Genomic DNA, 23,841 nt, shown 5'->3' on the forward strand with positions numbered 1-23,841 from the left:
TTGAAGTAAAGATTATACCAATTCAACAATAGTTAGTTAGAAATGAAACTGCGACTTTTGACATTATTAAATAGAATGAATAAAATGAAATAAGTATAAGTAATAAAAAATAAACACCGGCACAAAACTTGAATAAAATATAAACGAAAACTTATCGCACTATACAGTATGTAATAATACTGAGGCAAGGAGTTTATCGGTATAAACTTGTTTCTATAAAAAAACATTAGATCGTAAAAATAAGCTCGAGGCTGAACAGTCACATCTCACCTCGCAAAGTAATTAAAATATTTAAGTACAGTGTATTGTAAACAGCGTGTTAATACAAAATTTTTGCACATACTCGTATATGACACATCAAAAATAAAATTAGAAAAAAAAATCAATTACATATTATTATTAATATAATGGAACTAACCCATATTAATGTAAGACAAAGGCATTCGGTTTTTCTAACATTCTTCATCATCAGTCTCTATCTTAGTTGAATGATGCCGCAGTTCAATGCAAATTCGATCAAATAAAAGCTAGCGCAATATTTTACACGAAGGCAACGCAATTAAAAAGGGATGCACTTGGTTTAGACCAATGCATCGTAAAGCAAATACTAAACATGAATTTCAATATCATTCTCATCGACGAAACATTCGTACGGCTTATTCAGGTATTAAAACATACTGGAAGTATATTACTATATTATTCAAGGGTATTATACCGAAGGATGAATAAGACGTTTTATATCTTTTCTTATGAAACCAGAGCGCTTCTTTACTCAATAAAAGATCATTACAAAATACAAGTCTCTTTTAATCTTAATAAATACTTTGTTCATTTTTACCTGTAAAACAAAAGAATGGTCGACGTCTGTTTACGCTTTATTTATTTCAACCACTCTTCCCGCAACAAATTTCCAAACATAAGTAATAGTAACAAATTGATTCTTATTGATTCCAAGAACATTTGTTGAACATGTTATTAAAATATTACTGCATCTGCCAATCTTCTATGTAATCAGATTAGTTAAAGATTTTTATGAAATAAATTTGGGTAAATAATTGTCTTATTAATTGTTTTACAATTACATATGTAATTGAAGGTGCCTAAACTGCTATAATTAAAACAACAAGTTATCGTATTACCATGTTATCGCATCAATTAAGGGGCACATTTAAAAACATTCGTTTAATTAATGAAAATAATAATATTGATTTTAGAAAACATTACGCTTAAAGCATTGTATGTATTCGAAGCGATTTAAAATCTTAAACTAATTTAAATCATTTACATCTTAACATAGTAACACAAACTGTTTTAGTTAAATGTTAGAAATATACAGAAACATGGAGTGGTAGAAAAATGGTATTAACGGATGTACATAAAAAAACTTCCACAAATTAACTATGCTAACTTGTATATAAATTCAAACCGAATATCAATCAAGCTACCTGCATTAACATTGAAATTCTTTTATTTATTCTCATCGAATGAAATTCGCTCTCACAAAGTCACAAACTGCAAGCGAAAAGACTTGGAGACAAAATATTATTTGGTCTGTTAAAAAAGTATAAAGTGTTGAAGGCGGTACAGAAATTAAATGAGCAGACGTAATTTAAAAACTTTAATAAAAATTAATACAGACGAGCTAAACATTATTTTCATTTATCATAACTCGCCGCTATATCTGAAGAATATGGCACGCGTTCTCATACCTACAAGAAAAATATACAAGTTAATTGCGGATGAACTTTGCAATGAATAATCAAAAGCTATTTTATTTGATATACCCTGGGGAATCCTATGCCCAGCAGTGGACGTCTTGTAGGTGAAACGATAGTGACTAATATTCAACTTTTCATAACAATGCATATTATTCTCTTTTCTTACACTGCTGAACGTTTCAATAAAATAAGCAAAGAAATTTGAAAACACTGACTAAACATTATTAAATAATAAATAAATGTAGTATGATAAATTAAAAATAGTAGTGGTTTCTTTCTGTCGTGATTCGCTTGGGTAGCGATGGAACTTGTGAGCTTTCGCGTATAATTTTCAATGCCGTATTCAAGAGGACCGATACCTAAACCTGTAATGTGTAATGGGTAATGACTTAAAAAACTTTCGAAATAATTACCATTTATTTTTGAGGAATAATATAATGTACCAAAAGCTCTTTTATGTCGACGCCGAAGATGTTACAAGTGTCAGGAAGATGTGATTGTAATCAATTAAACACTTCCACCCACAAGTTAAGATCTTGTTAAGGTTGTCGAATGACGTTGGATACAGGCAGCTTCCAATCCATTCTAATAGAAAACTACGAGGGAGACCTATGTCCAGAAGTGGACTTCCATTGACTGAAATCATGATAATGATATTGTAAAAAATTGTATCTGAATATATTCGAAGTTTTGTCAACCGGTGTCTTGTTCATATTTCTTAATTCAATTGAAAGAGTACTACAAAGGGGTGTTTTAGTCTAAAGGAAAATTATATTTAGTTATTATACATTTTAGATACTGTCGATGACATGCGATTACAACACGTTGTATTTTAATTATCAATTAACCTAATTGTTTTTAATTTACGACACAATTAGATAAATTTTAGCAATAATAAAAATAATATCAGAATAAGAAAAAATAATTAAAAATTAGTTGCAGCTAACTCTGCTGTCGCCTGTGCGATTTCCCCACGTCTTTTCCTCTCGTACTGCGCGCCGCGAGCTTATCGCTTTTGTTTGAAAAAAATACATGTAGTTAAAAATATGTATATACTAACAAGCAATTCGAAAAATGTTTAATTCAAAAAGATTTCTTTAATGGTCAATAAAACATTTATTTAGAAGACCGTGTAGTTTTTATGTGAATTGGATGAAATTTAAAAAGCGCCAATAAAAAGCAGTTGGTAGGGCGCATAACTAAAAAATGCTTTCCCAGCCGCTTGTCAAAGCAGGTCTTTAAAAGATCACAAGGGTCGATATCCAGGTCGAAATCAGATGATATGTCCAAATTTACATCAAACAACACATCGAAATCATCAGGGTTCGGTTCTCTATTGCTGCTTGATGATTCATTTTAAAATGTACCAAAAAACTTACAAAAATGCATTAAAAAAGCAGTTATTTAGCATTGCATGGATCGAATATGATGCTGCGTCTTACTATATAATGCTAACGTTACTAGTTTTGCCACTGAATAAACTTAAGATATTATATTTAAAATTTCTGGGATAGGTATCACGATAGTTACTTTTCTTTTTAAACACGCAAAGGTGGTACGCACTCGGTTAAACAAAAAACTTGCTTCCTGTCAATCTCCAGCAATACCTGCGTAAATGAAATCAGAACTTGCCGAGACCTACGGTCTCGTTTCAATTTAATTAAATATACACACATACATAGTAAGCTATAAAAAGAAAATTATTATAAGTAATAAAAATAATATTTACGTGAATTACATTTTCCAACGCTTGTGTCTGTTTGGTGCGTTTCTCTTTCTTTTCCAAGAAACGCTCCAAGTCTTGTACTGAAATAAAATACAAAACTCTTTTAAATATATAAATTAAGTCCTCCGTTTTCTTTCTTTCTTCACTCGTTTTGAACTAAACAGTACGGCTTGTTGCACGTACGGCCCCATAAAGTGCAATTTAAGCCAAACCCCCAAGGCAGGTACCGTCGAACTCGTACAAATTGTATACAATTAATACGATTAAGAAACTTACTAACTAAATTTTGAATTAATAAAAATAATTAATTAAATAAACAATTAAATTAATTAAATAATTAATATTACGAAATCCAACTAACAAATAACAAGCAAAAGATTTTACGAACACTGAGAAATTTATGATTATTTTGAAAATTATCAAAATACCTACTATATATTTTTGAATGTAAAAATTTTTTTTAAAAAAACTTTTCTAAATGTATACCGATAATCTTACAGGTTTCATGGAGTTATTATAATCAATTGACGAATATTGAGTAATCTCATTGTTTTACTATATACATCAAAATTTAACAAAATTGCAGAATTTTTGATGAAGTGAAAATAATGATAGAGTATGAAGAATTACTAACAGATTGATCCACACCACCGCATCAGCCAGCTCAGCTGTCGCCTTTGCCACCCCAACACGTCGTTCCCGTTCATTCAGCATTCAGCCTTTCTTTGTTCGTGTTTGTACAAATAGATGGTGTAAAAAAATAACCAAGAAATAAAACGTCCATCAAAAAGTTTGATGGAAATAAATAACCTAATTTTTTTCACCGCATACTAAATGATGGCATCAGACGCGAAAAAAACTAAATTAGAAACAAGCTGTAGCCATCATTGCTGTGCCGTATTGTTTCAGTTTGAAAAGTAAATATTAATAAATTGTATTATTAAAATACAAATGCACTTACCTTGTCCAATGGCTGTCTGTTCTTCCCCGCAGGCCTTCCACGTTTGTGTTTTAGGACGTAATGCGCGTTCTCGCTTTAAGCGTGAGAATTATCCTGCAATATATACATTAAAATATATTAGTGTATATATACTACTTGTATAATTATATTATATTAGTGTATATAATAAAAATTAAATTCTCTGTTTCAAAGTAGCCCGAAAAGTTAGTAATCGAAAAAGTTTAAAAAGTAAAAATACTTTGATAAACATTAATTGGCGATTCAAATTATTATTCACAGAAATGTAGGTATAACAAAATATCATGATTTATAGTAAAAATTAGTAAAAACAATAGCGTAAGTGGAAAGAAAAAAGAAACTTACTTTTATTTAACAGTGTCTCGTTCTCTTTTTGAAGCGCACGTATGGATTCAATAGAAATTACATCATAATTGTTAAGCAGGTCCCGGGTACACAATATAACTGTTTGCAATTATTAGTTGTATAGTATATCAATAGAAATAAATTTCGAACATTGATTCCTGTACGAGAAACAATTAGTATTCGCTGGCGTTTAATAAATTAAACGACGGTATAAGGAATAAGATAAAATCCTTGCCCAATTTCACGAGTAAAGACTCCACTAACCTTTCGACCACAGTCACCCTGGAAAGGTGTAAGACCAGGCTCGGGGGCAGCAGCGAGGTACGACGTGACGTGGTGGGCGTGGTTCGTTCTTTTCAACGTCATGGAAACAACGCACGGATTGCACGGCTTCTCACGAATAATTAGTCAAAATAATTAACAATACGAGCACCTAATTAGCACTTTTTTTACAAAACGTTCGTAGCGATACTATGGCGCTGGGAGCCGCAGGGCAACTGCATGCCAATTCAAAATGACGGTAGTGGATTAAAAAGTAATAAAGCCTTTTTTATATTTTCCTACCCATCAAACATTTGGCAAAAGATTGATCATGTATTTTTATTTATATTTTGTCAATATTATTCCCGAAATTTTAATTTCTTTTTAAACACCTTTTAAATTTGTGTTTAAAAATAACTCGCGAAATATTCAAAAAATTTAAAAATTGCTTAATCTAACTACTAGCTTTCCGTGAAAAAACGATTATAAAATAAGGAAATAAACAGCATATTAAAAATGTAAAGCCTTGTCCATACGCAGGTAGGGTTATACGAGTAATAAATAAAAAAAATCGGGCAGAGGATCGAACACACCCTCAACCGAAAACATAATGATTATATCCTACACTATAAATAGTAAGCTCGAGTGTTAAAACGCAAAAAAATATAAAGTGAAACTACAGTAGAGTTTGAATATAAATTAGCTAAGCATTTAGTACTTACATATTTTAAAAAAGGATTCCAACATCCAGCTTATATCCTTAAAAATAGAGTTGTTAACTCAAATAAAGACATTTAATTTTCATAAGGCAAAGGACACATTTTATTAACGGCTCTCTTATGAACACAATTTTATTGCGTGTATAGTAACGACAAGAACCAAACTGTCAACCCCGGCATGTAATTCTTCGAGTCCACCAAGTGGCCAATGAAGAGGTCGCGTCATATTACTTTTGAAAAAAATAAGATCGCATACTTTAATATTTGGTGGAGCCGACTAACACTTTTTTGGAAGCAGTAGTGGATCTTGTGTCGTGTAGGATGGGAGAACAGACTGCAAAATTCCACCCCCCATCCTGTGGAAATCGTTTTCATCGACGAAGGGTTATAGTCTACGTAGGGTAGGCACAAAGCATTTTTTTTTCATAGAATCAATCCCAGATTTAAAGTAATTAGTCAATTGGATAACTCTGACGTAATTAAAATTGGAGGAATTGGAAGGAGTAAGGTAAGGTTAAGGAAATTATTTTTTGGTGAAACAATAAGATATAGTTCGATGTGAGTTTCATACTGTAGAATATTCCGCCTCTAGGCTCACATCGCTCGTCAAAAAAAGGTGTCGATTTTGCTCCGCTACGCCGGTCTACGACGCCAACATCCAACTGCTTTAGGCATTAAAATGTTTTAATACAATTTGTTTCGCCATTTTGGATATCTTAAAAGTATTAATGTGAAATAGTTACGCATTATTTACCTTCTATTTACATCAAATTTACGAGCTATGAGTTCTTCTGGTAATTTCGTTAATAAATAATCTCATGTGTCTGACGTATTTCTATTGCTACACCTCATCATTTAAAATTCTTAGTAACTAGCAAAACTATCGGTTACATTGGAATAAATTAGTTTTTGCTTTTACCGCATAGTTTATTTTATTTATTTCAGGTAAATTTATGGTACAGGAGTATAATATAACCTGTGTCAGTTATTGTTAATGTTTCACAACTGGTTTAAGTATTGATGTAATATCGATAATCTTAACACATTGTAGCCGTTACGGGAACGATGATTAAAATTTTACTTTACAAAGCGATTTCTTGTAAAAAATCTACAGTCTATGACAAAGTATAATACTAATATCGTAAAAAAGTATTTAAAACGAGCATGTAAAAGATCGTTAATCAAACTAAATAGGTAAGATCATATTCATTACATCACGATTAAATGAACTGAAGCATGTGTAATTTATTATTAGTTTAATTGATTATTTAAATTCAATTATATGAATCGCCACCTGTTAAGCTATCTCTAAATGAAATTCACTTGGATAAAGCTGTACTTTGTACTGTGCTTTGAAAGCTAGCAGTCAAAACAGTTAACATTTATCAGCAATAACAGTTTACATATATGAGTCCGATAAACTAAATCTATTTAATATAACTTGAAAAGGTATCGCGTTATGTGGCCGTGTTCGTCTCTTTTTGATAGAGCGCCGATTTTTTGGAGAAATAATGATAACATATTGTATGTTATGTGCTGAAATGGCTGTAAAACTATTTTCAAGTAAAGTTGATAATAAATTAAGAATCATTTAATCATTACTAATAAGTAAACCTGATTATAAGTACTGTTTATTTAAACGGTGTACAAGATATCAAACTATGTTTCTACAATTTCATCAAAATATGTTTAAATACAAAAGTATTGAAATTAGACGCTTCGATTAAAATATAACTGGTGTTTAATGTAGTAAAGAAATTAAACTAACAGATATATATCAAAATCTTTAATAATAATAAATTAATAACAACATTTATAAACTAGAATCTAGAACTGCAAGAGAAAAAAATTACAAATTAACACCGACAAAACTACACTAACTCCATCTGTTCCCGATCCGCTCTCGAATGGTTTGATGATTGAGCTCTGTATGTTCATCACTGAAAACATATTTATATGAATTATTACTGTGTGTAAGTAAAAGTACGCAGAGACAGCGCGTTCATCTTGTGAATCATCACTGTCCACCGACATGCTACACGTCGCCAAGTATGAATTCATGTGGTCACTGTGAACGTGCTTTTCATTCATTAGCATTGCTTGTTTGCTAAACCGAAATAAACAAAACGTTTACTCAATGATTATACTTTATTAAGCATACGCAGAGATCTAATAATGATACAATATGTGAACACTTACCGTATACATCAAATACGCTTACGTATACAGCAACTCGTTTTGTTCTTGTAGCCATTGAATAATTTCTACAGATGTTATTTTGTCATTTTGATTTGAAGTTCCTGTTACCGTTGACTTCGTGCGCTTAATAAACGAAGCGGTGTTACAAGATAAGAATTTACACAAAGAAAAATCAGGAAACAACACTACCCAAATGCATCCGCAAGGAGGACTTAAAACAGCAGGCCATTTAAATTTGTCTTAAACTAGAGTTGGTAACATGTTATTCATAAGTTACAAACAGGAGAACAAGTGTGATAAAGAAATATTGCATGGAACTCATCAACAGAGCATCGATGCGTTTTGCTCATTTGCTTTATACTTACTTTTTTAAGTACACTTAAACTTTGTTAACCCTGCAAAAAACAGCGTTATTAACAACAGTGTTAATGTAGTTAGAAATGTTCTAGTATTCATAAGAGTAACCGATAAACGTGTTCAGGGTGATGTGACATGTACCATATTTTAATGTTTTTTTTTTTAATTACATTACCACCCAAATCGAACAAGAAAACCGTATACATAAATACTTTTTCGTAAATAATTTGCTTAGCACTTTAAAATTTTCAAAGCTACAATTGACTGTCTCTCTAAGTATAAATAGTTATAGTTAATGTGAAGCAATATTCATGGACAACTTAAAAGTACACTATATATAATAATAAATATGCACACATATACAGAAATATATAAAAAGAAAATTATTACAAGAAATAGAAATAATATTTACGTGACTTACATTTTCAAATTCTCTTATCTCTTTTACTTTTCATTGTCCTTTTCGGCAGAAGAACTCTCCAAACGTTGTACTAAAATAAAATGGAAATATTCTTTAAATATATGTTCCTGATACTGATCTATAACATCTCTTGTTATGTCAGTAGTGCTAGTAGCACAAAAACCATAAAAGAGTGTAATCTATGCCCAACATATAAGTAAATGTATATTATTATTTATAAAAATACCAAATTAAAAGGATAAACAAAATAATAGCGGACGTAATAAGGCTGCAATGTTGATGGCGGGTAATGTTAAATTTTTTATTTGATTGCATATTGTTCTCAATTTCTTTCACTAACACCGGGATAGCTTTTGCTATAAATTTTCCTTTAAAGGAATGTCATAAAAAGGTAGGTATAATAAAAATTAGAATGATTTATTAAAAGAAATACTCACTCTCTCTGCTTAAGCTGTCGTTTTGTTCCCTCATGGTACGAATGGCCAGCGATGGAATCTGCGAGCTTTCCCGTAAAATATTTAAAACTGTGTCTAAGAGCGCCGGCAGTGATATCTGCAATTTGTTCAAAACTGGTTAATGAATGTTATTACATAAATAAGATTTTTTTAAAGTAAACGAATTTGCCACAAGCTTCAATCGACGTCTTATAACATTTGGGAACTTCTTATGTTATTTGATTGCTATTTACGGATAGGGTACATAATCGTAATCCTTATTTTTTGAGTTAAAATCAAAATAGGACATATTGATATTATATTATTATTATATTAATATAATATTATATATTATAGAGTAAGAAAAAATTCTTACAGAATGATCCGCGCCCACAGCATCAGCAAGCTCAATCCTTGCCCGCGCCATGTCCTCTCGTCTTTCCCGCTCGTACTGAGCATTACGGGCTCTCCTTTCCTCCTGTTCGTACAAATAGATGATTTTATTAAAATATTCTTCAAATAAAGTTTAATGGTAATAAGCATCCTAAATGTTAACTAAATAACAATTGATTTACCTTCCACAAACATGTACTTGACCGTGTAAAATAAGCTGTAACCTTCATTAATGTGCGGATTGATAATAAGCTATAAAGACATTGTCACACGATATGAATATGAACATAATATTCAAAATAAATACCACGAAAATGTCTTATAATAAGACAAATACACTTACCTTGTTTAGTGGCCGTCTATTTTTCCCCGTTGGCCTTCCACGTTTCCGTGTTTGGTCGTTATCCTGCAAGAAAATACGTCATTGATTATATTTAAATATTATACAAAAAAGCGCTCTAGCTTTACTTTTTCTTATTTCTTAAACATCTTTCACAAATATTCCATATATGGAATTGGAACTAACCTGATTTTCCATTATTGGTAGACACTAACAGACCCTGCTCGTTGTGATCGCAATTACGAAATGATTGCTAAACTCATGAACCATCATTTAAATACCTAAACCGCCCTACCACTCCTGCATTTATAAACGAAGGTGCAAAATTTTAGGAAATGGGTAAATAGTTTCAACACAATAGCCGCTAATCTTCTTTACACTGCCGCAATGAACAATGGATTGTAAAAAGCAAAAGTCGAATAGAGTACTATAGTGGAAATATTTTAAAGAAATATAAGTAAATGACATTTGGACAAATACATTGTTTCTTACTTATTTTACGACCTAATAACTGTGAGTTAATGTAAATGTTTTCATTGCTAGTCCCATAAACAAATTGAAAATTGCCTTTGATTAATTACGGTACTTCTTTTAAATCAATCATATTATTCTGCGAAAAGGGTATTGGCGTGCGCTGTTATCCGTGCACCACATATTTTTATTACAAAAGAGGTAATTTGAAAACCTTTTAATGTTTGTCCAGTAACAATATTAGGAAATATGTATGACGACGGTGGTATCACAATTAATAGGAATTAATTTCTGTAATCACTGTAAACTATAAACTAAGACATATTACTTTCCTGTGGACATCATCAGCAACACCATTATTTCATCCCCAGGATGTTTATGGGTCTTCCTCCACGGATTTCAAATAGGACCGATGACCATAACAAGTCGGTCTGTCCGCATTGTGTGCTGAAGTTCTACGCGGTGCTTGTCGGCTCGTGGTCTCCTAACACGAACCAGTAGGCTCCAGCGGCTATCTGTATTTAGCAGAATGTTGCTTCTCTGCAGATATAGTTACTATATCGTACCTAATCGTCTTTAGCACTCTCACCTCGCGCTTTCTCCGAAGTAGCGTGCGAGTAGCGAGTGCAACGCGTAAAACTCTCTGGATATGAAATAACGATGTTTTATTTTATTATTCAAATTTATTAGGATTTAGATTTTTTTATCATGACTTTATTCTCTTCATGCTTGGTACAAAGTATCAATGTCATACTTTGTACCAAGTTTGTTCTTATATGAAATATTGTCCATTTCACGTGATTTTAATTGAATTATAATCAGTCATAATCAGCATTATCTCCATTATAATATGAATTTTAAAACATAGTTTGACTTTTTTGAACACACCATATTACGTACAACATACTACTATAAAAATATAAACATCAGGCATACATAGCATATATTTTTCATAGTAAAGGACGAACTCAAGCGTATCTTCTAAATCTTTCTTCGCTTTCCTTCTATCTATATATTTATTATTAGATCACACTGTTTTCATGTTCTTGGCTACAGATATAAACCTGGGTACAGTTCGTGGACCAGGTGAAATGGATTGATGGTGCAGTGAATTTTATCGCTATAACAATCAAATCGCAGAAAACCTACAGTGTGATAATACACTGTAGACTAGGGTTTACCCCGTAGAATGAATGAAGTGTAGCGTTAGACGGTATCGAAAAGGCACCGCAAAGGTAAACAAACATCGATTGCTATTGCTGTCTACGGCGATTAATTCCGAAAACTTGCGCAACAACGCGTCTGCAGTCATAATTTCATAATGTACTAAATTCCTAATCCGTAGTTACAATGTATTAAAATGATTTCCCTGTTAATAATACATTTTCAAAAAGGAGACGCTGTTAGACTTTCCAGTTAATATAGTTTGGTACATAAATCTGAGTGTATCGATATCAAATGGTAGTTTTAAAAATATGTAAGTAAAAGTAGGTAGTTTTTTTTAAATGAATATTGTGGATAGCAGGTAAGAAACAGTGTCAAGAAAAGATTTATAACTGATTAAGAACGAAGGCCACTGCTAATGTCTATTTCTTTTGCCTTTTAATATTGTGGTAATTAAGTTTCTTATAGTAATTAACTGATATAGTTTTCCTTTTAATGCATTTGTTCTAATTCTAATTTGTTCGAATAGATCATAATAGGTTTACATTTCTGGTTGATATTTAGTAAAAAAAAAACTAATTAATTCCGAACCTTGTATTATCGTGCACTGAAGCTTTGAAATGAAGTTTGTTAGATATGTTTTAGTACTGTTTATTCAAGAAAAATCCTAAATTCGTGGAAAATATTTAATTATAAGTATACCAACAAAACTAAACAGAAGATGTATGTAAACACACAGAAATTAAACGAGCAGATGTAATTTAAAAACTTTATTTAAATTAATATACATTAGCTACAAAATACTTACAAACAAAATTGTCACTTATTGCTACCCGCAGTTCCCGTCCTCAGATCTGTGAGAAAAATTTATATGTTAATTGCGGCAGAAAACATGTTTAGTTTGCTATTGCAGGATATTATTTCTAGGATTACCTTAACTGAATTTTATAAGTTATAACAACAAAATATCTTCCGAATTAAATAAAATAAACTCACATCTCCAGTTACTGTTACGTTTCACTCGAATGTCCCGAAGACTGTTTGAAAGTCGTTTACTGTAAAAAAGACATTGTTCAAATATGAGATTGAATATCGAATTGTATTTTAACTTTATAATAACGTGATATTCATGAATATGTTTGAGCCTGTGTCATTTGTGCTCGGTTGTTAAAACGCAAAGTTGCTTAAGAATATTATTACTTAAAAACAGAAATTGTATTAAATAACATAGAATTTAATTATACTCACATTCTATGTACAGCGCTTCGTTTTGTTCCCTCAATGCTTGAATCGCTTCTCTGGGAACGACGTCATAATTTTCTAAAAGTTCTCTTGCCGATTGTAACGTCGTTCCCATCGACACCTGTAACAGAGTAGGCGGTGTTACTAGAGTAATTTTTATATGTCAATATATAGGCAATATCTATGTACATATTTATCAATTCTGTTAATAAGTAAAGAAGTACGCGGAACTTACCAACAGATCATTCAAGTGTTCTTCTTGTGACTTCAACAGATAGGCCGAAAACGCCTTCATGCCTCTCTTCTTGAGCAGCGTGATGCGCAAGTTTTGTTCCCTCTTTAAAAAAAATAAAAAAGAGACATGAATCAAGAGCACTTTAGAGCAACAGGCTATAAAGAATCTGTACGAGTAATCGTTGAACAAGTCTCGGCAAAAATAGGAAATAATTAATATTCATATTTACCTTTTTTACAACTTTCCGATTTGCGCAGGCGGTCCTCCTCACTTTTGTCATCCCAACGCTCTGCAATTTTTTGTAATTTTGAAATAAGTAGATTTTTACAACAATCGTACAGTATAAACATGGTAATAAACATTTCTCAACTAAAATCATTTCATTTAAGAATGATATCACTAACCACATAACACAATAAAATATACATACAAAAATAATTCACTCACCGCATGCACCATAATGCTTGATTGTATTTTAGCGACAACTCAACGCGAACAGTGAAAATCGGCAAGTGGCTATATTATTTAATAACCATTCCTTAAATAGGGGTGCAACTGTATATTTTATCCCCTCCAGGAATTTACAATAACAATTGCACAGGTAAAAGTGTTAGGGATGTTAAGGCAATGTTTGTTTTATTATCTATCTGTAAAGCACAAAATATTACGGCAGATAATGATGCAGTAAATATTGTTAGTTCTTATATTTTATTTCTAATAAAGTTATTCAAGTATATCTGATGGTATTATTTTTACGCCACATTGAACGACTGTTACATTCTGAACCTTATTGTGTTTCATATCACATTTGAAAATAGTGTTTTAATATTGTAGTCAAAATATTAATCGTTTTTTTTATTATTTATATGGTCCCCAAATGTTTTTAATGAAATTTCTATTTAAAGGCTAAGTGCAGGTTTATTTAAGATCGAGTTATATTATTTTGTTTGCTTATCAAACAGATTTAAAAATTTATATTAAATTGTTGCTCTCAATTAAACAAGCGAAAAGAGTAATTCCACTAGTGAAGTTTCCGAATTCATTCGAAGTCCTTCGCCAGCTTTAACTGGGATAAAGGACATTTATCAATATGTTAGACCTAATGTTTTATAGAAACTGGTTTATACCAATGATCACCTCGCCTTAGTGTACTTACATATTGTGTAGTGGTATAAGTTTTCGTTTATATTTTATTCAAGTTTTATGTCGATGTTTTTATTTATTACTGTTTATATTTATTCAGTTTTTACTTCATAGCACTTATTAATGTCAATAGTCGCAATATTGCTAATAACTTATTATTAATGAATTGGTATATGCTTTATTTCTATATAAAATATAATATTTAAAGATTCAGGTGTTTTGTACTTCGTAGGACAATGTATAATATTTAAGTTTATTTGTGGACTGTGTAACATTATGTATCGTATCTATTAGCTAACATTGTGCAGACATAATGTCTTAGTTGACTGCAAATATGGACTACACTACAAACGGGATTGATCAACTTGTTATGTAAACTTTAGAAGATCAAAAAACACTAAATGGATTAAAATGTCAGTAGCAAGTAACATGTAAAACCTTTATTGTTAATAAACTTTCATTTCATACAAATAACACGAAATTTGTAGTGTATTACTTTTGTATCACCTCTAAAATATTTGATTTGATGTTGACAATTTTGTGTTCTGGTAAAAGTTTCAGGATGTTATTAGATGATATGTTGAAACGAAAATTAAAAAAACATTGATTTGTGTACGAGTATATACATTAACTACCTGATATGACTTAAATAAAAATAATAAAGCGATATCTTTAACTAGATTTCTTGTAATTTAAATATTCGCTCATTAATTAACAAGCCTTTTGTTTGTGTATTTTAAATTTACTATACGATATTCTAGTTATGTATTGCGGAATTTTTAAAAAAAAATCTGATTTCGTGATAAAATTTTGCAAATAATGGATGCGCTAGTGCCTCCATTACTTACAGCTTTCTCAGACTTCTGCTTTGTCATTTTTAGTTATTGAAACAATAATCTACTTTGTCTCTCATCTTAGTTTAAGTGTGCCGGTATTTGGCTGTAAAATAGGAATACAGTCGAATTAGAATAATATATAAAAGAACTGACTACACTTACCAACTATGAATTTTAATATAATTGCCATCGACGACACAGTCGTACGGATCATTAAGGATTTAAAAACTTACTGCAAGCGTTTTAGTTCAATTTCCAAGAGATTTACGGTCGGATGAATAAAATAAAAGAAATTTAAGTGTTATCTTTAGAAACCAGGGCGCATCTTTAGCCATAATAATACCATTCAGAATAAAAAATACAAAGTTTTGTTCAAACTTTAGTAATTAGTTCGAACCTTTTGTTACCTGAAAAACAAAAGGATGTCTGTTTTTGCTTTACGACTCTTACCTACTCTTCCCGCAGCAAATTACTAAGCTCTAGTAACAGTTACTATAAGATTCTTATTGTTTCCAAAAATATTTGTTAAACTGTTTAGTATTGTATCGCTGCTTCTGACCATTTTCAATGGAATTCATTTATTTAAAAATTGTTCATTAACTACGTTAATATTAAGAAGTTCATAAGTTATTTAGTCTGGCGGCATATACAGTAAGAATTTTAAATATTTTGTGTAATATTACATATCAAATCTCCCAATTGATATGAAGCTATCTCATTGTAATATAAATATTTGTTGGATTTTTCCATTTTTGTATGGAACTAACATACCTGCGCATAGAGCCAAATCCAGTCTATGAAACTCTCTACGCGCTTCGGATTAGTCGATTCTTTGTACAGCGGGCTCTTCTGTTTATGCCAAAAACTAGGGAAGTTTTCGGCATAGCATTCGAACAAAACCAGCGACCAAAGCATTGAAAGAAACAGATCGAAGTACTCCTGTACTTAACAAAGGATTTGGGATTTACAGCCTATGCGAAAAGCCAATGTCATAATTATGTTTTTTTCAGTTTTAATCACGTAATTATGCTTAATTTCCTAATAGATCAATTTTGTTATAGTGATTATCTTGAACATTTGAATACATTTATTATAAAGATGAAAAGTCTAAAAAAATTTTTTTTCGACGGATTCTTCTCAAGCCAATGATTTAGACGTGAATTTCTCCTTATTTATATTTGAATATTGAGCTTTATCTAAGTTCGTTGGCTTTCAAGCTAACTTAAAAATTGCAATTCCGATGATAATTTGGTGCAAGTGTTCCAAGATTGCATATAAGCTTAAATTAAAAAATATATAATATTTGGTATGAAGGCAATGCAATAAAATGGCAAGATACTTGATTAGGACTAACACATCACAAAGCGAACACAGGCAACTTTTTAAATAACCTACTGAAACCGTTTTAGTTTAATCTGCCAGGATGAATAGAATAAAATATTTTAAAACCTTTTCTTTAGGAACACGAGCTCATCTTGAGCCAAAATAAGGACGACACAAATTTGAATACGTCTTTAGTTTAATGTTCAATAATCAGTTTACTTTCTGAACGTTTACAACGTAATCAGATTAGTTTAAAGATTTATATGGAAAAGACCATAGTAATAGTAGCTTTGTTATATACTTTATATTTACAGATGTATTTCAGGTTATTATTAAATCAAGAATAAAATAAATCGCATTATAACTTTAATTCATTCCGGTGACATGGCATCGCATAAATTAAGTAACGAATAAAAAACCTTACTTGAAGATAAAATAATTTTGGTGATTTTTTAATATACACCCAAAGCGACAAACACACTGCTATTTAAATTTAATTTACATCCAAATTTCCGTACCTGACATGGAACTAAATCCCCCCTTTTAAATGCTGCTCGCACGTTACTTCGCACTACTGAGGGTGCGCGGAAAGCGCGAGCAGAGAGTGCTAAATATGATTTATTCGATATAAACATATAACAGCGTACACTCGGGATTTGTCTACGACGTCGAATCAGTAATATATCCAAAAGGTGATCCGAAGACAGGCCGCAATCCGCGAAATACATAAAGCCCCTGCAGCCTTCAGATTTCTGTTCGGAGACCATGGGTCCGCAAGTGCAGTGTACCGTCCATTCACAAAGTGGAAACACCGCCTTGTTATGGTCATCGGTTCTAATTGAAATCCATGGGGGAAGCCTACGTCCAACAATAAACATCATACGGATGAAATGATGATGCAGGTGATGATGTACGCGAGAAAGTAAAACATCTTAGTTTTTAGTTTACAGTGATTACAGAAATTAATTCCTATTTATTATGACACCATCGACGTCACATTCTTTCTTAATATTTTTACTGGACGTAATTACAAGACGTTTTCTTGTTTACCTCTTTTCTAAAAAATGTATGACTTTGTTGTGCATGTATAATAGTTTACACCAATAACCTTTTCGCAGAATAATGCGATTGATTTAGAATGAATACCCTAATTATTGAAAGGATATTTTCAATTTATTTATGGGACTAGTAAGGAAAAGTTTTACATTAACGCACGGTTATGAGGTCGTAAAATAAGTAGGAAGCAATACATGTATTCAAATATTATTTACTTATATTTCTCTAAAACATTCTTACTATGGGACTATCCGACTTTTGATTTTTACAATCCATTGTTTATGTCGACAATGTCAAGAGGATTAGCGGCTATTGTGTTAAAAATATTTATCCATTTCCTTAAATTTTGCACTTTTGTTTATAAATGCGGGAGTGGTAGGGCTGATCAGGTATTTAAGTGATGGTTCATGAGTTTAACAAACAATTTGTAATTGCGATCAGTTCAAGCAGGTTGTATCGGTGCCACTGTCAATAATGGAAAATCAGGTTAGTTCCAATTCCATATTTTGAATGTTTGTGAGAGGCATTAGTATTAAGAAATTAAAGAAACGAAAACGATTTTTCCTATATTGATCAACATGCATTTTCTTGCAGGATCATTCTCTCGCATTAAATGCCCAAAAACGAAAACGTGGAAGGCCAGCGGGGAAAAACAGACAGCCACTGGACAAGGTAAGTGCATTTGTCTATTAGCGATAGTGATGATGGCTACAGATTATTATTTAATTTAGATTTTTTTTAAAGGATGATGTATTTATTAAATTTTTGTAACAAAATTAGGTTATTTATTTGGACAAAACTTTATTGGTGAATGACTTTTTTCATTTATATTTTCATAACACAATCTATTTGTACAAACAGGAAGAAAGAAAAGCTCGCAATGCCCAATATGAACGGGAACGGCGTGTTGGGATTGCAACGGCGACTGCTGAGCTAGCCGATGCGGCCGGCGTGGATCAATCTGTAAGTAATTTTTCTTACTTCATTATTATTTTTAGTTCACCTTAAATTCTGCAATATTGTTCTATTTTGATGTTTATATTAAAACAATAAGATTTTCTTATATGTTTAATTGATGTTGCAGGTGTCGATGTCTGTTCTCTTGAACACGGCATTGCACATACTAAGTAAGGCCTCAAAGGTTCCATCGCCATCAGCTGAAACGATGAGGAAAAGAAACCTCAGCATGAGCAGAGAGAGTGAGTATATATTTTTTCAATCTGTGTGATACATTAATGTATTTAAAATTTTTATAATAAATTTCTCAGTGTTCGTAAAATCATTTGCTTGTTAAGTGTTTGTTGGATTTAGTAATATTTATTATTTAATTAAATATTTTTAAAATTATTTACTTAATTAGTTATTTTAATTAATAAAAATTTAGTTACTCAGTTTCTTAATCGTGTTAATTGTATTCAATTTGTACGAGCTTGACGATGTTTGCCCTGGGGGGCTTAGCTTAAATTGCACTCTATGTGGCCGTACGTATAACAAGCCGGTACACATTAAGAAATCATTTTCGCGTGTTTAGTTAGGGACTTAATGTATGTATTTAAAAGAGTTTTGTATTTTATTTCAGTACAAGACTTGGAGCGTTTCTTGGAAAAGAAAGAGAAACGCACCAAACAAACACAAGGGTTGGAAAATGTAATTCACGTAAATATTATTTTTATTATTTATAATAATTATCTTTTTTTAGCTTACTATGTATGAGTGCATATTTATTTAAATTGGATGAAGACCATAGGTCTCGGCAAGTTCTGATTTCATTTACGCAGTTGTTGTTGGAGGATTGACAGGAAGCAAGTTTTTTGTTTAACCGAGTGGGTTCTACCTTTGCAATTCATATAATGCTAAATAACTGCTTTTCTTAATGTATTTTGATTATTTTTTTTGTAAATTTTAGAATGAATCGTCAAGCAGCAAAGGGGAACCGAATCCAGACGATTTCGATGTGCTGTTTAATGTAAATTTGGACTTATCATCTGACTTTGACCTGGATATCGACCCTTGCGATCTCTTGAAGACATGCTTTGACTAGCGGTTGGGTAAGCATTTTTTAGTTATGCGCCCTACCAACTGATTTTTTTGGGCGTTTTTTAATTTTCATCCAATTTATATAATAACTGTAATAAAATAGTCTTGTTAATAAAAATTATATTGACCATTAAGGAAATCTATTTGAATTAAACATTTTTAGAATGGCTCGTTTGTATGTATATATTTTTAACAGCATTAATTTTTTCAAATAGTAGCGAAAAACTCGCAGCACGCAGTACGAGAGGAAAATCGCTCGGGCGATAGCTGAGTCAACTGCACCTAATTTGTAAGTATTTTTCTCTTATTCTGATATTATTTTTATTATTGCTAAAATTCACCTGATTGTGTCGTACATTGAAAACAATTAGGTTAACTAACATATCCTATTGTTATTGATTACAATCACATCTTCATGACACCTGTAACACCCTCGGCTTCGACATAAAAGAGCTTGTGCTACATTTTATTATTCCTTAAAAATAAATTGTAATTATTTCGAAAGTTTTTTAAGTCCTTACCCAGTTATGTACACATTGCAGGTTTAGGTGTCGGTCCTCTTGAATAAGTAGTTGAAAATTATACGCGAAAGCTCACAATTTCCATCGCTACCCAAGCGAATCACGAAAGAAAGAAACCACGACACGAGCATGGAGAGTGAGTATTGATTTATTTTTAATTTATCATACTAATTTTACTTATTATTTAATAATATTTCAAATAGTTTTCAAATTTCATTAGTTGTGGTTATTGAAACTTTCAGCTGATGTAGATAAGAATGTAAGAAATGAGAATAAAATGCATTTTTTTGAAAAATTCAATATTAGTCGTCATCGTTTCACCCGCAAGGCGACCACTGCTGGACATAGGACTCCCCGGGATATATCAAATAAAATAGCTTTTGATTATTCACTGCAAGGTTCAACCGCAATTAACTTGTATATTTTTCTTGCAGATCTTAGAACGCGTATCGTATTCTTCAGATATGGCGGCGGGAGATGATTATTGATAATAATGGTTATAAATAAGCTTGTTAAGCTAGTGTCTAATAATTTTATTAAAGTTTTTAAATTACGTCTGCTCTTTTAATTTCTGTACTACGTTTAAAACCTATTACATTTTGAACAGAAGATGTAGTTCTTTTGTCTTCGCTAAGTTTTTTCGCATGCAGATTTGTTACCACTTTCGACTGCAGATTTCATTAAAAAAAAAGATGGCACTAAAATGAAATAACTTCAATATCTATTAAATATAGAAAACATTTTTTTGTCAATAAAAGTTTTTACTTTTGTTTTGCTACGCCGGTCTACGACGCGAAAATTCAAATGTTTTAAGCGTTAAAATGTTTTAATACAATTTATTGCATCATTTTGGATATCTTAAAAGTATTTATGACGAATAGTTACGCATTAGTTACTTTCTATTTACATCAAATTTATCAATTGTGAGTTCTTTTAGTAATTGCACATATAAATAATCTCGCGTGTCTGACGGTTGTGAGCCAGTAGGCAGTTACGGCCTAGAGTTTTAAATAACGTTATATTGTAAACACAAATTTACAGGCTTTTTCTTTTTATTTATCCGTAAGACCATTTACTGCTAAGGTAATCTAGGGTAAGCAGTCGTATTCCTAACACTAATCATACCATAACGGGTCAAATGACCCATTTTGAACTTTTGCATTGATAATGCACGTATCTTATTACTTCTCCAAATTTAACTTACTGACTTTTTCTGACTAATTAAGTCTACTGTTCTTATACTATTTTTATAATTTTTTGTTTTGTTTATTTTGAGTAATAACTATCGTATACCGTTGTCTACCACATCGGGTCATTTGACCCGGAGAACATTTTTTTTGTTTTATAAGCTTATCAATACATATTGCTTATCTTATTGTATTCTGTAAACTGCAAATGTATGCAAAGACTGTTACGTAATGTAGTTCAATCAAAATAGCTGGGAATAATTCAAGAAAATATAAAAATTTTAGATTGAAACTAGATTTTTGTGTAAAAAGGTAGCAAAAAAAGAAAAGTTTGGTACATAGTTTTTGTTTTATTTTGATAGCTTTATTAGTGATACAGGTAACTATTTACCCATAAAATGTCGAAACGAACGAGACAGTCCTAATTCTTAGGAGATATAAATGATATTGTAGAAGAGTTTTCGAGAGAAATCGGTGAAGATGAATTTTCTGAAAACGAAGATATATACTGACAATGAAGAGAAAAATATTGTGAATATCGGTTGTGGACGAAAAAGAAGAAGATTACTCTCAAGTTCTGAAGAAAGTGAAGCAGAAATAAATGAACAACATGTTGCATTGATGGATCTGTTTGGGAAGAAATACAAATAGGTGGCACACCTGGAAGACCATCACTTCATATCATTTTCAGGCAAGTAGGCCCAACAGGATATGCTAAACGTTATATAGTGAAAGGTAAAGTTAGTACTGCATTTTCATTGATAATTGACCACCGTATTATGAACCATATAAGAACATGCACAATAGAAGAAGCAAACAGAGTGTTAGGATTCGATTGGAGTTTATCTCAAAAAAAACTTGCTGCACTTATTGCAATTTTATATGCACGAGCTGCATATGGAGCAAATAATTTGGCGAGAATCAAATGGCGAGGAAATTTACTACAAAGTCTGTCTTGTAGATGGCCACTCCAAGTTTATTTCAATGTCCTTGATTTAGTTGGTATAAATGGATTTTATACAAGCAAACGACAGGAGATCATATTTCGGGACAAGATTTTTTACTCAAGCTAGCAGTAGAACTTGCCGACGATTTTCGAGTTGTCCGTGAACAACCAAAAGAAAAAGCAAATACTAAACGATCGTTGCCTAACCCTGTTACAGATTCTAATAAACGTAAGAGGTGTCAAATAGGATACTGCAAAGAAAATAAAATTAATAAAATTTGCTCCATTTGTGTAAAAAATTTGTTTGCGGGAAATGTGCGACGGAAACACTTATGTGTAAAAAATGTGATGTATAAAAACAACTCTTATTTTTTACGTTTGAAATAGAAATTGTAAAAATACTATTTTATATAATTATAATACATATTTTAAAATTATATTTTTATTTCCTTTCCAACATCCATATTTCATACATAAAAGTAGGAAACGTAAATTTCGGGTCATTTGACCCGCTATGGTAAACAAGGTATCTAATAAGTGTTGGTATGATTAGTGCTAATAAACCATGTATCTAACTTTACGGATACGGATTTTCAAATTTACCCCAAATAAACAATTTCAATTTATTTCACGGTAAGACTGGTATTTTTTAATTTATTTTTAATTGTTAATGTTGTGTTTTAATTTCTCGCCGTTTTTGGCGTAACTAACAAGTCAGTTTGAAACATGTAGTTAAGTATGTGTATTTATACACATGTGAATGTTCGGACAACCAAAAGCGTCGCAGAAGATCCACTCACGAGATGGATAGACGGCCTTGTTACGGTCGTCAGAAGATGCTGGATGCAGGCCACTTTCTACCGGCGTCACAAAAAACCTACGAGGGAAACCTACGTCCAACAGAAACCGTCCTAAGGTAAACCGTCCTAAAATAATCTGCTGTATATGACGACCTGTATCTTCAAATACTAAGCGATAAAGCATTTATCATCCTATGAAGTACTGATTTGCAAAGTAACTTTTCAGAGGAGAGAATAGAATCAAAATCAATATGTGTGACAAAGCAAAGGCTTGGCTTTGCTGTCAAGCAAGATATCGAAGTTAATTTAATGGCCAATGTAACTGTGCAGTTCATTAAAGGAGACGAGATGGTAGACTTCTGCAGTAGATGAATAGTGACGCGCGTTAACTGAAGATTATTCTGATCTTTCTTTTCCTGAGACAACAAAATTTATGACCCTTGCTACAGAAATCTTACATCACTGTACATGACTAATTTTATCAATTTTGAAATAAACGTGACCAAGTATATACGTTTGTTTTAATCGATTTTACATGGGATTGCAACAAACATCTTTCTTTATATTTAAAATGATGTATTGAATTTTTTGAATTTTTATTTAACAAAGAATCAAATAAACTGTTAAAACCACTTAATCGCCTAAAAGGAAATGTTTATTAATTAAAGTAATGATTTCAAATGTGCTACTTAATTGTCGCGATATCACGTTAATACGATAGCTTGTTTTAATAATAGCGGTAACGGCATTTTTAAATGTATATATACATATATGGAAGCTTAATTGTAAAACATTGAAAAGCGCAATTATTAATATTATTTTTTTTCCAAATAAATCTTAAATTAATCTGATTACATTGCAGATGGTTAGAGGCAGTGATGTTTTAATTACGTGTTCAACAAATATTCTTGAAAGCAATAAGATTCAGTTTGCAACTGTTTCTTATTCTTGGAAATTTGCTGTGAAATTCGTAATTTTGTTCTCCAAT

The 23,841-nt window shown here is 31.4% G+C and overlaps 3 protein-coding genes across 3 annotated transcripts in view; 1 reads left to right on the forward strand and 2 right to left on the reverse strand.

The window, feature by feature from the left end:
* LOC137920039 (uncharacterized) overlaps positions 1–23,841 on the reverse strand; it is a 67,255-nt gene that overhangs the window by 34,449 nt on the left and 8,965 nt on the right. The window contains exons 2-3 of the mRNA XM_068763271.1: positions 9,896–9,958; positions 9,536–9,637 (exon numbers count right to left, since the gene is read on the reverse strand). Of these exons, the coding sequence (XP_068619372.1) occupies positions 9,536–9,637; positions 9,896–9,958 (165 nt within the window). The remainder of the gene's footprint in view (positions 1–9,535; positions 9,638–9,895; positions 9,959–23,841) is intronic.
* On the reverse strand, positions 12,291–13,527 carry LOC137919992 (uncharacterized). The gene is made up of 6 exons (XM_068763228.1): positions 13,452–13,527; positions 13,234–13,293; positions 13,005–13,106; positions 12,776–12,890; positions 12,524–12,582; positions 12,291–12,381 (listed from the first exon to the last, which is right to left on the reverse strand). Exons 1-5 carry the CDS (start codon positions 13,461–13,463, stop codon positions 12,545–12,547), a joined length of 327 nt encoding a protein of 108 aa, XP_068619329.1. The 5' UTR covers positions 13,464–13,527; the 3' UTR covers positions 12,291–12,381; positions 12,524–12,544.
* Positions 17,837–19,403, forward strand: LOC137919995 (uncharacterized). The gene is made up of 6 exons (XM_068763231.1): positions 17,837–17,848; positions 17,957–18,034; positions 18,224–18,325; positions 18,447–18,561; positions 18,942–19,018; positions 19,269–19,403. Exons 1-6 carry the CDS (start codon positions 17,837–17,839, stop codon positions 19,401–19,403), a joined length of 519 nt encoding a protein of 172 aa, XP_068619332.1.

The sequence above is a fragment of the Battus philenor genome, unplaced genomic scaffold (genome assembly GCF_028537555.1).
Source record: "Battus philenor isolate CCGP_79_NKW_IND1 unplaced genomic scaffold, ilBatPhil1.0.hap1 SCAF_17, whole genome shotgun sequence".
Classification (NCBI taxonomy): domain Eukaryota; kingdom Metazoa; phylum Arthropoda; class Insecta; order Lepidoptera; family Papilionidae; genus Battus; species Battus philenor.